The 15,349-nt window shown below is 40.3% G+C and overlaps 1 protein-coding gene across 1 annotated transcript in view; it reads left to right on the top strand.

Moving 5' to 3' along the window:
- The first annotated feature begins 2,566 nt into the window (after positions 1-2,566).
- LOC132123809 (sickle tail protein homolog) overlaps positions 2,567-15,349 on the top strand; it is a 164,566-nt gene continuing 151,783 nt past the window's right edge. Inside the window, exon 1 of the mRNA XM_059534475.1 lies at positions 2,567-2,767. Coding sequence (XP_059390458.1) covers positions 2,695-2,767 — 73 coding nt within the window. The 5' untranslated portion in view covers positions 2,567-2,694. The remainder of the gene's footprint in view (positions 2,768-15,349) is intronic.

Raw genomic sequence — 15,349 nt, 5'->3', positions numbered from 1 at the left:
TTTCTATCCTTGCGTGTCTTAATTTTGTCTATAAATGTGTTGAAGTGCCGTGCACAAGATGATTTGTGGTGCGATATGTAAAATAAGGACTGTTTGGATCTTTGCAAATGTTTCTTATATTTGTCTACATAATTTTCATTATTTTTTTTCTTGTATATAGTTTTGTAAATCTGTTCCGCAGAACTGAATGTAATGTCGCACTAATACAAACATTTCTAGTAGTTCTTTTAATGGTTATGTGTGAACGTGTTTTCTTTTTAGTTCACTGTTGCGTTATATATTCTGAACTGATGGCTCTTTAATGTTCAAGTGCCTGAAATCTCTTTTGCAACTTTGTTTTTGAATAAAATTCTTTTGAAGCAGTTTTATTTTAGTTACATTCATATAAAATTGTGAATTATATTTTCTGTTGTTGTTTAGGTTTTAGTTTTGGTTAGGTTTAGTCATACAGGTTTACATCAACAATATTTAGAATAAATATACTTAAATCAAACTTAATGAAAATTACAAAAATGTGGACACGGACTGTAATTATGAATGAATACGGATACACATCCCAACTTCAACAAGGTGGCTTCGGACCCAACACTATAGCTTTAATTCTTCTGTGGAACACAAAATAAGATATTTGGAGGAGCATTTCTTATAAATTTTTTTTTTATAAATTTATATTTCTTATAAATTCATATAGGTATTTAACATGAGGGTGATTATTTTATTAACCTTTAATAACATCATAATGATATGAACACCCATTTGTATCCCAATATATACTGGAAGGTTGGACATCTGGTTGTAAAATCTGTAAGAGACTTAATTCCTGTAAAATATTATTTATTCCCAGAACAAAAAGGGTAATAGATTACATACATTACATAAATGTTAACTTTTACAGAACTGGCACCTAGATTGTGGGAAAACAATGACATAAATGTGTAGGAATGAGAGGAGAAAGTGATCTCATGTCAGTCTTGAGCGTATGTTCTCATAGACTACTGTGAAGACTGACCTCAGTGTGGCTATCTCTATTTAAAGTGGCTCCTCTAAGGGGGAGATGGGGGTCTTCAAAGTTCTTTCCTTGAATAGGAGGCCTTATTATAAAATTGAGTTCAAATCATAATGTTGCCTCATGTGTCCTGCACTTCATAAAATAACAAGTCCAAATATTACAAAGTAACATAACTCTTTAGTACATTTAGTTATTCTGCTAAATAGTTCCAGGTTTATTTAGAAGAAGTTGACTTCTGTGTTTTGTGGCATGTGAAATAATCTGTACATATCTAACTATGCTCTCTTGTCTTTTATATCTAGAGTCCTTTTTTATTTTTTTAAATTGTATTAATTGTCAGTGGGCATGCAGCTTCACTATTGATCCAAAGGGTCAAAGTATTATTTATTTAGAGTTCATTAAGAGTTTCACTTGTTTTCCCTTTTCATTCTTTCTTTTTCTCACCTTTTTTAAAGACAATTTCAGGGTTATTTCTTACTTTTCCACCAGTTATTTTAGTTTATATATATATATATATATATATATATATATATATATATATATATATATATATATATATATATATATATAGACAGATAGATGGATAGATAGATAGATAGATAGAGAGAGAGAGACAGAGAGAGACAGAGAGAGAGAGAGAGAGAGAGAGAATTCGTTTTTCAATTTTCATTTTAGTACAATTTTGTTATTAGTTTTTTTTCAATAAAATTTTCTTTTCAATTTTGTTAATAGTAACAAAACGTATTTTAGTAACGAGAGTATTTTTTTCTGCATAAGAGTGATTAGAGTGATGAAAATATAAAACTATATACAAAAAAAGACTGGTACAGATTTTACCAATGAAAGAATCGAATCTTCTCCTTCCCTAATAGGCAATTTCTGAGATTATCTATAGCTATTCAGAGATTTTGTGCTAGTTTCTGTGTCAGACACTAGATAGCAGTATAAACCAGGGCGCTCTGTAATAGAGTAGAGCCTCAGAAATCATGCAGCTTTTTATGCAGAACGCAGCGCATCGTTTGGATCACGCGTCAGGAGACATGAATAAACCTCGAGTCTATGACACATGACACTGTGCATGTGTGAGATGGAGCGTGTTTTCATCATATGATAGTGTATAATTACCAATAAGTCCGAATGATCAAACCACTATTTTCAATAATTTTATATGTCGTTTGGGAGTCTAATAAACATTAACAAGCTAAACAATTGGTCAGTTTGCCCATTCTTCATCTAAACTGCAAAAGGTCAAACACTAATGACGTTTATGTCAGTTACTTCCATGGTTATTGCTTATATAATTTACAATCATAATAGCTTGATTATGTTAATGAAACATTGTTTTAAATGTGTGGCAAAATATGCAAAAAATAAGATTACACCGCAAAATCTCTTACAGAACAATTTGTTTTAAATTGGAATGACGTAATTCTGCAGTCATGTGGACTTTAAGTTCCTTTCTTATTTATTTATTTATTTACTTTTTGGGCTGAAAACCCCTGAGCTTTCTCTCTCACCCTCCCTCTCTCTCTCTCTTGAATGAGTTTGTGTCCTTTGGTCATACATCCATAGCTCATATATACCGACTCAGAGCTCCATGTGTTTTCAGCCAGACGGAAGCGGGAAATAAGCGAAAGTTTTCCGGTTTTTTGACCAGGGTCGAGCAGACTGGAGAGCTGCAGAAGATGTCCGGACACCGGGTCCAGTTCGCGGATCTTCCTTCTACCAGCGAGCGCAAAGCCAGCCCGAGAATTAACAGTAAGATTTCGGAGTTTCTGGTCCCTCCGGCTGTGCCTCAAAGGCAAGTATGCTGCCTAGCTAGACTGCATCATATACGTGTTTAGAGCGTTTGCATGTTCGCTCAGCGCCTGTATTGCCCCAAAATACCGTCTAGGTAGGCTACAGGCAGCACACTTGGTTTTGACGCACAGCCTAAGAGTTTGAGGTTTAGAGGAGAGTGGGGTAAGCTGTGCCACTTTTTTTTTTTTTTTACTTAAATTGGTCTCGAGGCAAAAAGAAATACAATATTATTAGTTGTAGAATGCTGTGTTATGAAATTAAAAATATAAAGGCCAATACAATTATGCTTTATTTTTTTTACAAAAGATGTCCAGTGGCACAACTTGTCCCACACAAGGGGTAAACTGTGTCATGTCAAAGGAAACACTGGGGAATTATGTAAATAATTTACAGAAAAACAATATGATAATTTACAATAAAAAATATTAATATTTCAAAGTTCCATTACAAAGCCTTATTTTGCCACATTTTGTCATGGCTGTTTTTGCATTTTCATAAATCAGCCAAGATAACAGCTTACCATGGACACATCTGACACACTTTACCCCACCAACAACTAAAATACTTCATTATTGAAAAAAATATTATACAATATATATACAATGTTTGGGTTGTTTGTAGTTTGCTAAATTAAGGGGGTGACACAACTTACCCCCTGACAAATCTTATTCCACTGTTCCCTACTGATTTTGATCTTTGCTGATGTACGCTTTCAGTGACAGCAGTGGCTTTCTGCTGAATGAAGCCTGTCAGAAAACTTGAACAAGAACAGCTGTTTCATATGTCATCATGGTCTCATAACCTTTAAAACCTTGTGAACTTTGCAATTTCTGCTCTAATAAAAGGCATTTGTCTATGACATTATAGCGGAAAGAAACAATCCCAGTTAAATGTCATGGCTAAAGTAATACCAGTCAAACAAATGGGATTCCTCTTATAATTTGGAACCAATTTCAAAAGACCCTCAAAGAATCAAATAAAATCCTATTGGATAAACTCAAGTTTTATACCCAAATTATTAGCAGATTCCTATTTGATCCCATTAAATTAGTTCCAAATTATGATTTCATTAGCAATTCCTTTCATTCCTTTGGGATTTTGAGGACATTCCTTTCAAACATTACTTTGAACATGTTTCTGGAAAGAAATTTAGATTTAGACATCTAATTCATGATCTTGCATGTAAAAACGTCAGGAACCGAGGGCATTTCATAAATTCAAACTCTCCCTTAGTGACCAAAAGATTCTTGGAAGAACTCTCTCACTGTGCTCTGTTATTTGCTTCATGGCTATTTCTAATCAGAACATGTGAAATGATTTTGAATGGCTTTGATGAGTCCTGCACACTACAATTCAGTGCCTCCTGGACTTTCGAGAGAGTAAAGGTGGAGGAGAAAGATATAAAAAGAGCAATGTAACAGTCCAAGAGCTGTAATATGAAAAGTTCTTGTTCATTCTCTCTCTTTCACTTTCTCTCTGAGTGCAAACCAGAGAAAAAAAATCCCCCAACCCACTCATCTGAGAAGTAGCAGATTATTCAAGACTACTGAAGGACTGCAAGCTCTCTTTAGTGAAATCCAAAGTGTCGTAAGGTTTCACTGTTTGGATTGCTTCCACTGAAACACAATCTTAAGGACAGGAAGTGTTTCTCAGTGCTGCAGCACTGCTCAGATAGAAGAGCAAGTGGGTCATTGAAGATAGTGAGCCTTTAAGATGCTGAAAACAACTTTAGACTTAAGTTGTGTCTTAAATTATGTATTAATTGTACTCGAACAATCTACTACAGTGCTTCTCAATTCCAGTCCTCGCGACTCTCCGCTCTGCACTTGTCATGTTTCTCTTATCACTTCAGACATTTGTTCTATTCAACCGTAAGTGCCATGCAAAGTTGACATCACAGGATATTCAATTAATTATTTTTTATTTACAGAGCTATATGTCACACTTCTCTAGTAAGTTTAATCTTACTAGCACAGAGAGAGCAGTGAACACTGTGTAGGGACCATGTCAAGCGGAACACAGTTCATTTATGGAGATCTATACTTATGAACTGGTGAATTGAATCAGTTGTGTTAAACAAGATAGACATTCAAAATATGCAGAGCGGAGCAAGGGTCGCCAGGGTTGGAATTCAGAACCACTGGCCTACTATATCCTATGTACTTGACCATCTCAAATGAAATGTCAAATAACTCACATTGAGTGCTAACGTTGCTAAAATAAAATGTGTTAAAAAGTTTTTTATTATTATTATTATTTATTTAAGAGAAAGTTTGGTGTTGTGCTAGGTTTAGCATGTAACTAACCTTGGGGTGCGTTTCCCAAAAACATACTTGGCCAATTATGGTCACAAGATCATAATCACATAGTTCAATGATTTGGTGTTTCCAAACTCCATTGTTTCAACGACAAACAGCATATAATAATAATACCAATAATCTGACATCAATTTGATCAAAGATGATTTGATTAGCAGAAGTTGTCACTCCATCACTTGGTTAACACCATTATTGAAAGTTTCAATAAATGGGTGTGCGACAAAGTTCCTATATTTACAGGAAACAGCTTAGCTAGCTAGTTTCTCCAATAATGCATCTTACTATAATTGTTAAGCAGCGAATTACATTGTTGTTTGGAAAAGCACCACTGCACTATTATGTTGTACCTACCTCCATTTCAGTAATGGCAAGATGTTGTTGATCTTATTGCGAGCAATTGATTTGAGCATTTTTTTTTTGCTTATAAATCTAACCGTTGTTTCAATGTTCCAGTGAATTCCAGATTTCTCCATTTGTTTAGTCTGCTAAAACCATCCCCCAACAGTCAACCTCAATATCTCATTCAGATCCGCCACCATCAAATAAATAACTAATGCATAGAACCAAGTGCCCACTCTACATTTTCATTGAAAAGTATCTGAAAGTACATCACAATACACAAGATAAAAAAAAATCAGTTGCTACTTCAGATTCATCTCAAATTTAAGTGCGAAAATTATCTACCAAGTATAGTGTACTACCTCATCAGTGTGAACATATGATACACACTACTTATACTGCAAAAAAGTGCATTAGTGAAGGAATGTGCAAAATGTGACAGACCTGTTTGAATAAACTTACTGAGGTCAAACAGCACAAAACGAACTATTTTCACCAGAAATACCTTGTTTGATTTAGTATACTAAAGCCAAAGCTTTAGGAGCAACTGCAATATATGTTTTACAGCAATGCATCTTACTCAGGTTTCTACTTGTCATGGCTGGTTATGCACACTCAGAGAGTATTGCTTAATCTGGAAAATTTTGAGGATTTAGTTGTCAGGAAATGGGATGGGATTTCTGACACAAAACTGTCCTGAGTCTCACTCTTTTTCTGAGAGTTGTTGCATCTCTGTGTGAAATGGAGAGTATGTGAGACTTATTCGCTGTTATTCCAATAACATAGCACTTTACCAAGTCTTTTAACACATATGATGATTGGTTAAAGAAGATGCATCATTCATAACATCTTTAATAAGATAGAAAAGCGTGATTTATAAGAAATCAAAGACAGTTGACGTCAGTCAACTCTTCAAAGACAGTTGCTTTTTCACCCTGTTTTTTAAGGAGGAGGTTTGCGATTGGCTGATTGGTCGTGACAGATACGCTGGAGGGTTTGAAGATCCTGTTCATGTAAAGCTTTAATTTGATGCAGATGTCACGCATGGCCATATGATGCTCCCCTCAGCAAGGCTTTGAAGTGATTTTGGACTCTAAATACTCGAGGACTGGGTTTAATTTTCTGGCTCATCAGTTAAACCTTATACACAGAGAGGGAGAGGTCTTAGAGGAATGCATGGCTGCATGTGTGTGAAGGAGAGAAATGCAAGCTCAGGTACAGACTCACATCACTGGATGACAGGGCAGGAAATGCTGAATCTCCATGGTGACAGGGCAATTGACACACCACGTGAGAGCTGACACAGTGGAGAACTGCCAGACCAGACAAATCCTTCCGAGTGGCATTAGCTCAGCACATGTTAGTATGTGTGTGTGTGTGTGTGTGCATTCTTTGCTATAGTCAATGCATGTCAAACAAAAGTGCTGATTAGCACAGAATGAGGGATTGAGAGAAAAGGCAGAAAAAGGAATGGAAATATCAAGGGAAACAGGGCTAATAAAGCAACATTCAAAACTGTAGAGAAGAGCCAATGTCTGGTCAAATCTTCAAAGCTTGTAATATATATATATATATATATATATATATATACACACACACACACACACACACACACAAGCATGCATGCATAAGAAATACAAATAGAAATATATGTATAATAGTATATCAAAGTATATCAAACAACAGATAACAACACTAGATCATAGGCAACTGACAGCTGCATGAGCTTTGAAAGAATAACATCTGAGCAATAAAGTTGGGTTGCTAGTTGGATTACTGTAGGCATGACAGCAAAAGTTCTGGACTTATACACAACAGAGTGAAACTGTGGGAAGCCACCCATATTTAGATGCTGATTAAACTAACGGTATCTGGTTTCTCCTAATGGGAAGAGAGGAGAGAATTCCTAACCTGCCGTCTCACTGTCTAAACACCCACCTTCCATATCTTCTCATCCTCCCTCCCTCTCTCTATCTCTGTTCTCGAGGACAGCTAATATATCACATTGAGTTCACTATGAAACTTTGGGTTGGGGGTTTTCAATAGTCCCAGCGATCGCAGAGTAAAGAGTGCAGACAGCAGCTTTATTCATTTTAACAAGTCTTCTCACTTTATAGTTTTGCTCACAGTGGGGACTTTGCACAAGTTGTTACAGTATAATACAGATGGCAACCTAAGATGTCACTTTTCCACATCCCTCCTATACATACATTACAAGCAAGGGTTTTCAGCTGGTTGTATATGAAGGTAATTTATTTTATTATTTAATATAATTTTACATTTATTTATAGTTAATTTATTGAAAGAAACAACCCCACATTTTCATTTTTGTTTTTGTTTGATACTGCTAGAATATTGTATTGAAGTGGGACCAAAAAAATAATTCTAAAATCTTTTAAAGTAACACATGGGATATATATATATATATATATATATATATATATATATATATATATATATATATATATATATATATATATATATATATTTATATATAAAACTTAAAAAAATCTAGTTTAAAACATGCAAAGGTATGAAAATTCTTGAATTCATACTGCTTTAATTTGAATTTTTTTATACCATTTTCAAGAAAAATCTATTATAAAAATAAAGTAGTCATACATTGGATAAAAATGTTTAACACTTAGAATAAAGGAAAAGGGGTGAAACGTAAAAATCAAGCTGAAAATCACCTGTGCAAAGCTATAATAATTGTATTCATACTGGTTTATTTGGATTTTATACAATTATCAAGTCTCATTAAAGAAAAAGAAAAATAGTATAAAAATATTTTAAAAGTTTTAACAAGTTTTGAAAATGACTAGTTTATATTGTTTTCATTTGAAACGTTTATACAGTTTTCAATAATAAAAAAAGTAATTATAAAAAAAAAAAAGGTTATAAGTGGATAAATGCTTATAAGTGGATCCCTGGAGTTGACAGTCTGGTGAAGGGTATTGGGATTGAAAGGTCTGACAGCCCTGCATTATAAGAAAAAGTGAGAAAAAATAACAAAAAAAATCAACAATATAAGACATAAAGACTTTGATAGGCAAAAAGTGTAGAACAGATCCTGAAAATAAAATGATAGTGGAATGTGTGTTTATATAAGTGTGTTGGAGGTGATAAACCCATCTGAGAGTGGTGTCTGATTTGCTCATGCAGTGTGGGATCATGCCATGTTAGCAACACTTTCACAGCATGGGCACCAACATTATCCACTTATTCATGGAGATAAGCCTCCAGATTGTGTGTTTGGAGGACACTATGTTCTCTTTGAGAATCCAGACACTTGTTATGTCAATATCACACTCAATGGGATAAACAGACCCACAGAGTAAATCAAACCTTTCACCTTTAACACATGACCTCCACCTATCACACGAAACCAGATCTCCAAAAGAACAACCACAACATTTCTTACTGTTATTCAAAATTATCATTTTTTTTTCTTCTTGCTTCTTGTTTTCCATTAATGTTTCTTGTAGGTTTTTTGTTTTTTTTGAGTGTATGTATGTTTTTTTGCCCTCTTGGCAGCATCTAAATAAATTATGTAGAGTGGCAATATTTTATGAAGTGTGTTTTTGCTTTGATAAGTTGCTAAGATTGTCCCTGTATATCATGTTGGTGTTAATGAGACGGAGGGAATGGGAGGACAGATGTGAAGAGCAGAGGAATCAGGAAGAAACATGAAAAGAGGAGGGAAAGGACAAGCAAAAAAGGGAAGAAAAGGGAGGAGGAGAAAATGGAAGAGAAGTCTAGTACATTGAAAAGTATAGTTTGGTCATAATTTACTCACCTCTGCATGACTTTCTTTATTCTGTAAAAAAAGAAAAAAAAGTTTCTAAGAATGTTTATGCTGCTCATTTAAAAAAAAAAAAAAAGTTACCATGGGCCATCACAGAGGATAAAAAAATAAAAAAATATTTTGATATATAAATAAAGAAAAATATATCTTTAATTAGATTTTATTTTTATATTTTCAGTTTTCATTTTAATTTTAGTTAAACTTTTTTTTTTTTATAATTTTCGTATTATTATTATTTAATATTTCTATTTAGCATTGAATTATATAATTTTTTCAACTTAAACTTCTTTTATTTGAGTTAGTTGCCAAGACAAGATTGAATACCAGAATGAAGAATTTAACATATAATACATGAACCATATATGCTGCTTATATGTTTTTTTTTTTAAATCATTTTGGAAGCTTGATTTCCCTTGGTCACCATATATTTTCATTGGATAAAAGAAAAAATTAACACTGTTAAAAAAAATTTTTTACGTTCCACAGAAGAAAAAGTAATTTGGGTTTGGAGGGACATGACGCTGTGTAATCATTGACTTATGTTTTATTTTTGGTGAAACGTTCCTATAAGACAACAAGGGAAAAAGAAAGAGAGAGCCCAGAAAAGCTTTGGATAAGATACTTGCTGTTTTATATGTGAAGAACAGAAGGATTTCCTCTGTGTGAAATAATGGTATTTCCCCAGACAACACTAGCAGATGTTTTTGTGCGGATTTACTGCTTTGCTTGCAAGAGCCCTTAAGTTCCCCCATCTAAAAAAACACCAGCACAGCAGCCTTCTACCTTTATGCAAATCTTGAGCATTGTCTCAGTATTTTAGGCAGTTCATTTCTGTTTCTCTTTTCTCATTCTTCTGGTCAGGATGGTATGAATCACACTTTACAGGGGTCATCGGATGCAAAATTAACTTTTGTTGTTGTTTGAATATAAATGTGTGTTGAAAGTGTGTGCAAACATCCATCCTGTAATGATAAAAATCCACCCAGTGTTTTATTTTTTATTTTTTAAATCCCTATTTTAAAATCCCCTTTCTTAAATCAGGCTGTTCTGAGATTCCTGGCAGAATGACGTAGTTCTGCACAGGCCCCTCCCACGATAGTTGATTGAGAAGGCCGGCGTACCTTAGACCTTCCCTTGTGTCAATTTTGGTGCAGGGGAAGACAAGAACGTCTCATATTAAGCGACTGAGGTGTTTTGTTGTTGGATGTTATAATGAACATAGCAGTCGTCATTTACGTTTTACGAATTAACGTTACTTTCGTTTTGAAGGGAAAGAGTTGATCCCCGATCTGCCGAAATGTGTTCGCGCGAATCATTCATGATCGAGCTTCATCTACAGAAGAATTGAGCATAAGGGTTATGAATCTTTGCAAATCACCTTTCCTAATATGTGGTAGTATGCAAGTTTCACGGCTAAAGTAAACAGTACTGCTCGTCACCCCACGGAAGAGAGGGGCGTGGTCAGCAGAGCTCATTAGCATTTAAAGCAACATGGACTACATTGGCTTGCTAAAAACAGATGACTGTGTTCCCAAACAGAACAGTAAAAATAACACTCAGCCACAACTGCATCAGTGTTTATAGATTTGAGTTGTTTTTAAATTATATTTTAGTTTTAATTTAAACATGTCACTAGATGTGCACATACTTATGTCTTCTGATAGAGTGTTCCAGTGAATAATAGTTCCCCTTCGAGGGAACATTGAACTGCGTCGAATGACACTTTGGGGGAAGCCCCTCAGCATAGTGCCTCTGAAGTATGAATGAAACTGAGCCAATCTTGATTGGTGTTGCGTCATGACGTAATGTGTGACGGCATACGCGGAAGCTATAAAAAGGACACCGGCACACAACAGAGATAGCTTTCTGTTCTTCATCAAGAGCTCTCTGTCTTGTGTGTCTTATTTGGTGTTGTATTATCCTTAGTCACAAGCATTATTATGGCGAGCAGTTTCACGAGGTGTGTGCATCCCTGCCCACGTTATATCACGGGTGGAGACACACACCGAATGTGTGTGCACTGTTTGGGAGTGCAGCATGCGCGGGCAGCTCTCGAGGGGGCTGCTTGCGAGGATTGTGAGAGATTGCCAATCCGTGTGCTGCGCTCCCGCCTGGCCGTTTTCACTGGGGATGGCCGGGCTCGCGAGCCCCATGGTGGCGCTGCGACGCTTTTCATGGGGCTCGCAGATGGATCTGGCGGCGGATCTCGAGACTGCCGAGGCACGCTCTCGCGATTCATCCGCCAGTTCCGATGCTCTCTCGCCTCGTGCGGAAGCCCGCCCTGTGGCTTCTTCCGCACGAGTGGAGAGCCCGATGCTTGAGCTGTCGGCTTCCGAGGAAGTAGATGTGCTCAGCATCGAGGGCGGGGATTTTGGGGATGACTCGCCACCCCATGTCCCCGCATATGAGGAGCTGGTAGAGGTTGTCTCTCATGCAGTGGCCCGTCTTAATATCAGTTGGCCACATGAGAAGCAGGAAACACTTATTAAAAGCAAGTTGGACGAGCGTTTCCTGCAGCATAGAGAGCAACCTCGTCATCGGGGTTTACCGTTTTTTCCAGATTTACACAACGAGTTGTGTAAATCGTGGAACAAACCTCATTCATCTCGCGTGTCCAACCCCCCTGTGTTAAAATATAGTAATATCTTGGGGGGGCGAGAGAACGGTTATGGGATGATGCCTCGGGTGGAACAGCCGCTGGCCACTTATTTAGCCCCCGAGTCTGCATCATCCCTAAAAACCCCGGTGCTGCCCACTAAACCGTGCCGTGATACATCTGCGTTAGTGGGCAGGGCTTATATGGCTGCGGGTCGGGCTGGCGCTAGTCTGCATACAATGGCAGTACTGCAGGCATACCAGGCCGACCTTCTTAAGGATATTGATGAGGGCGAGGGTCCAACTCCGGAAATTGTTGCGGAGTTGAGGAAGGCCGCAGATTTGTCTCTCCGAGTCATCAAGGAAACAGCCCGTGCTATCGGCCGTTCCATGGCGGCAATGGTGGTCTCCGAGAGATACTTATGGCTAAATTTGTCAGGCACAAAGGAGAAGGACAGGGCTTTCCTCCTTGATGCCCCAATTTCGCCCTCTGGCCTGTTCGGCGACTCAGTTAATATCGTCGTCGACAGGTTCCAGGAGGCAAGGAAACAGTCTGCAGCCTTTAAACAATACCTCCCTTGCCGCTCGAGATCTAAGAAGCCTGCCCCAGGTGGGCAGCTGCAGCCATCTGCCAGCTCCTCCGCCTATAGACAGGCGCAAAAGGAGAGCGTCGCTTCTAGAGCCCCCCCTCAGGCAGCCTGGGGGCATAGACGACGCTCTCAGCCGAAGCCTCAGCCTAAGCCGGGCGACCTGAGGGCCGTCCTACAGGCGAAGAAGGCTTCAACAAAGAGGTCCTAGGCAGCAGCATTCGCGTCCGCACATCGAGAGTCGTTTTTGGTCAAACCCTGCCGGAGATCCGCTTCGGGGGGCCAAGAACGAATCCCGATTAATGCCCGAGGCCAGCCTCGAGAGTCTGGTCCCCTTAGTAGAGTATTTCGATGCTTGAATCGGTCTCTGAGGAGGTTCAGGTTCAAGATGCTCACTATTCCCATCATCGTGAACCAAATTCAATCCGAGGATTGGTTTGTCACGATAGATCTGAAGGACGCATACTTCCACATTTCCATCCTTCCATCTCACAGGAAGTTCCTGAGGTTCGCCTTCGGGGGCGAGACGTACCAATATCGGGTTCTTCCGTTTGGCCTAGCTCTCTCCCCTCGCACATTTACAAAATGTATGGATGCAGCTCTAGCACCACTGAGGCTTCAGGGTCTCAGGGTTCTCAATTATATCGACGACTGGCTGATTCTAGCCCAGTCACAAGAGCTGGCAGTTCGGCATCGAGATGTTGTCCTTGCCCACATCCAGAGCCTGGGATTGAGACTCAACACGAAAAAGAGCGTGTTGGCACCAGCCCAGAGAACCACGTTCCTGGGAGTGGTGTGGGATTCGGTCTCGATGCGGGCACAATTGTCTCCTGCACGGATCAAATCCATCCTGGCCACGGTGACCAGGATAAAGCTAGGCCAGGCCATCACTGTAAAACATTTCCAGAGAGTGTTAGGCCTCATGGCAGCAGCATCCAATATCATTCCATTCGGTCTCCTGCACATGAGGCCCTTGCAGTGGTGGTTGAAAACCAAGGGGTTCTCCCCGAGGGGAAACCCATTTCGCATGATCAGGGTCACGCGCAGATGCCTTTGTTCCCTATCTATGTGGAAGAAAGCTTGGTTTCTGTCCCAAGGTCTCGTGTTGGGAGCGTCATGTCGCCGGAAAACCGTCTCGACGGACGCCTCCCTCACGGGCTGGGGCGCGGTAATAAACGGCCGCTTTTCGAGAGGTCCATGGCAGGACCATCATTCCTCCTGGCATATAAACTGCCTGGAAATGTTGGCGGTGTTCCGAGCTCTTAGGAGCTTCCTGCCGGATCTCAAGGGTCATCACATCCTTGTGAGGATGGACAATATGTCTGTGGTGGCCTACATAAACCATCAAGGGGGTCTGAGGTCTCGCCCTCTATGCAGACTGGCGCATCGGATCCTATTGTGGTCCCAGGGGAAATTGTTGTCTCTCAGAGCAACATACATCCCAGGGAATTAGAATCAGGGAGCAGACATCCTGTCGAGGCAGGGGCTGAGGCCTGGGGAAGGTGGTGGAGTCCATATGTCAGAGGTTCGGCCCAGTGGAAGTGGATTTATTCGCGTCTCGAGAGACGACTCACTGTCCACTGTGGTTCTCTCTCACACATCCAGCCCCACTGGGTTTGGATGCCATGGTACACACGTGGCCGAGGCTGCGTCTGTATGCCTTTCCCCCGATCGCTCTGCTCCCGGGAGTTCTAGAGAGGGTTCGTCGCAACGGCATCAGTTTATTATTGGTAGCCCCATTGTGGCCGGCCCGAGTATGGTTCTCAGACATAATATTACTCCTGGACGGCCCTCCGTGGGAGCTTCCCATCAGGAGGGACCTGCTGTCACAGGCAGAGGGCTCAATTCTTCACCCTCGGCCCGAACTATGGAAACTATGGGTCTGGCCCCTGAGGGGGCACAGTACCGAGAAGCCGGCCTGTCAGCAGGAGTAGTGGAGACCATCAACTCTAGAGCTCCCTCCACGAGGAAATTGTACGGCCTAAAATGGAATGTTTTCACCGTTTGGTGCAGAGAGCGGGAGGTGGACCCAGTTAACTGCCCGGTGGCTTCAGTGCTGGAGTTCCTCCAAGATCGCTTCTCAGTTGGTCTTACCCCGTCCACTCTCAAGGTGTATGTGGCTGCCATTTCGGCTTTCCACGCTCCTCTGAGTGATGGGCCTCTGGGGAGACAGCCGTTGGTCGTACGTTTCCTCCGTGGTGCTTGGAGGATGAGACCTGCGGCTCGTACCAGGGTTCCCACTTGGGACCTAGCGGTGGTTCTCGGAGGGTTGGTTGAGGCCCCCTTCGAACCGCTGGAGTCGGCTGAGGCCAAGGACCCTTCCCTTAAGGTGGCTTTCTTGTTGGCCATTACTTCTCTGAGGAGGGTAGGAGATCTCCAGGCGCTCTCTATATCTCATGGGTGCCTGGAGTTTGCTCCAGGCGACATCAGGGCCATCCTACTTCCTAGGCCAGGCTATTTGCCCAAGGTGCCGTCTAATGTGGCACGGCCTACGGTTCTGCAGGCTTTTCATCCTCCACCTCACGTGACGGTGGATGAGGAGAGACGTCACTTGCTCTGCCCTGTCAGAGCTTTGAAAATATATATCCAGAGGTCCTCCTCATGGCTGAAGTCAGACCAGTTGTTAGTCTGTTTCGGGTCGCCCAAGAAGGGGCTTCCTGCTTCCAAACAGACCATTAGCAACTGGATTGTCCAAGCTATATCTATGGCCTACCAGGTGCGCAATTTGCCTTCACCTCTGGCCGTGAGGGCTCATTCTACTAGAGGCATGGCGTCCTCTAGAGCCCTCCTCTCAGAGGCCCCCATCCAGGAGGTCTGCAATGCAGCAGGATGGGCCACCCCTCACACTTTTATTAGATTTTACAGCCTGGACATTCCATCGACTCCTGGCACC

Source organism: Carassius carassius, chromosome 42, assembly GCF_963082965.1.
Source record: "Carassius carassius chromosome 42, fCarCar2.1, whole genome shotgun sequence".
Taxonomy (NCBI): domain Eukaryota; kingdom Metazoa; phylum Chordata; class Actinopteri; order Cypriniformes; family Cyprinidae; genus Carassius; species Carassius carassius.
The sequence above is the reverse complement of the archived record's forward strand: the minus strand, read 5'-3'. Positions and strand labels throughout refer to the sequence as shown.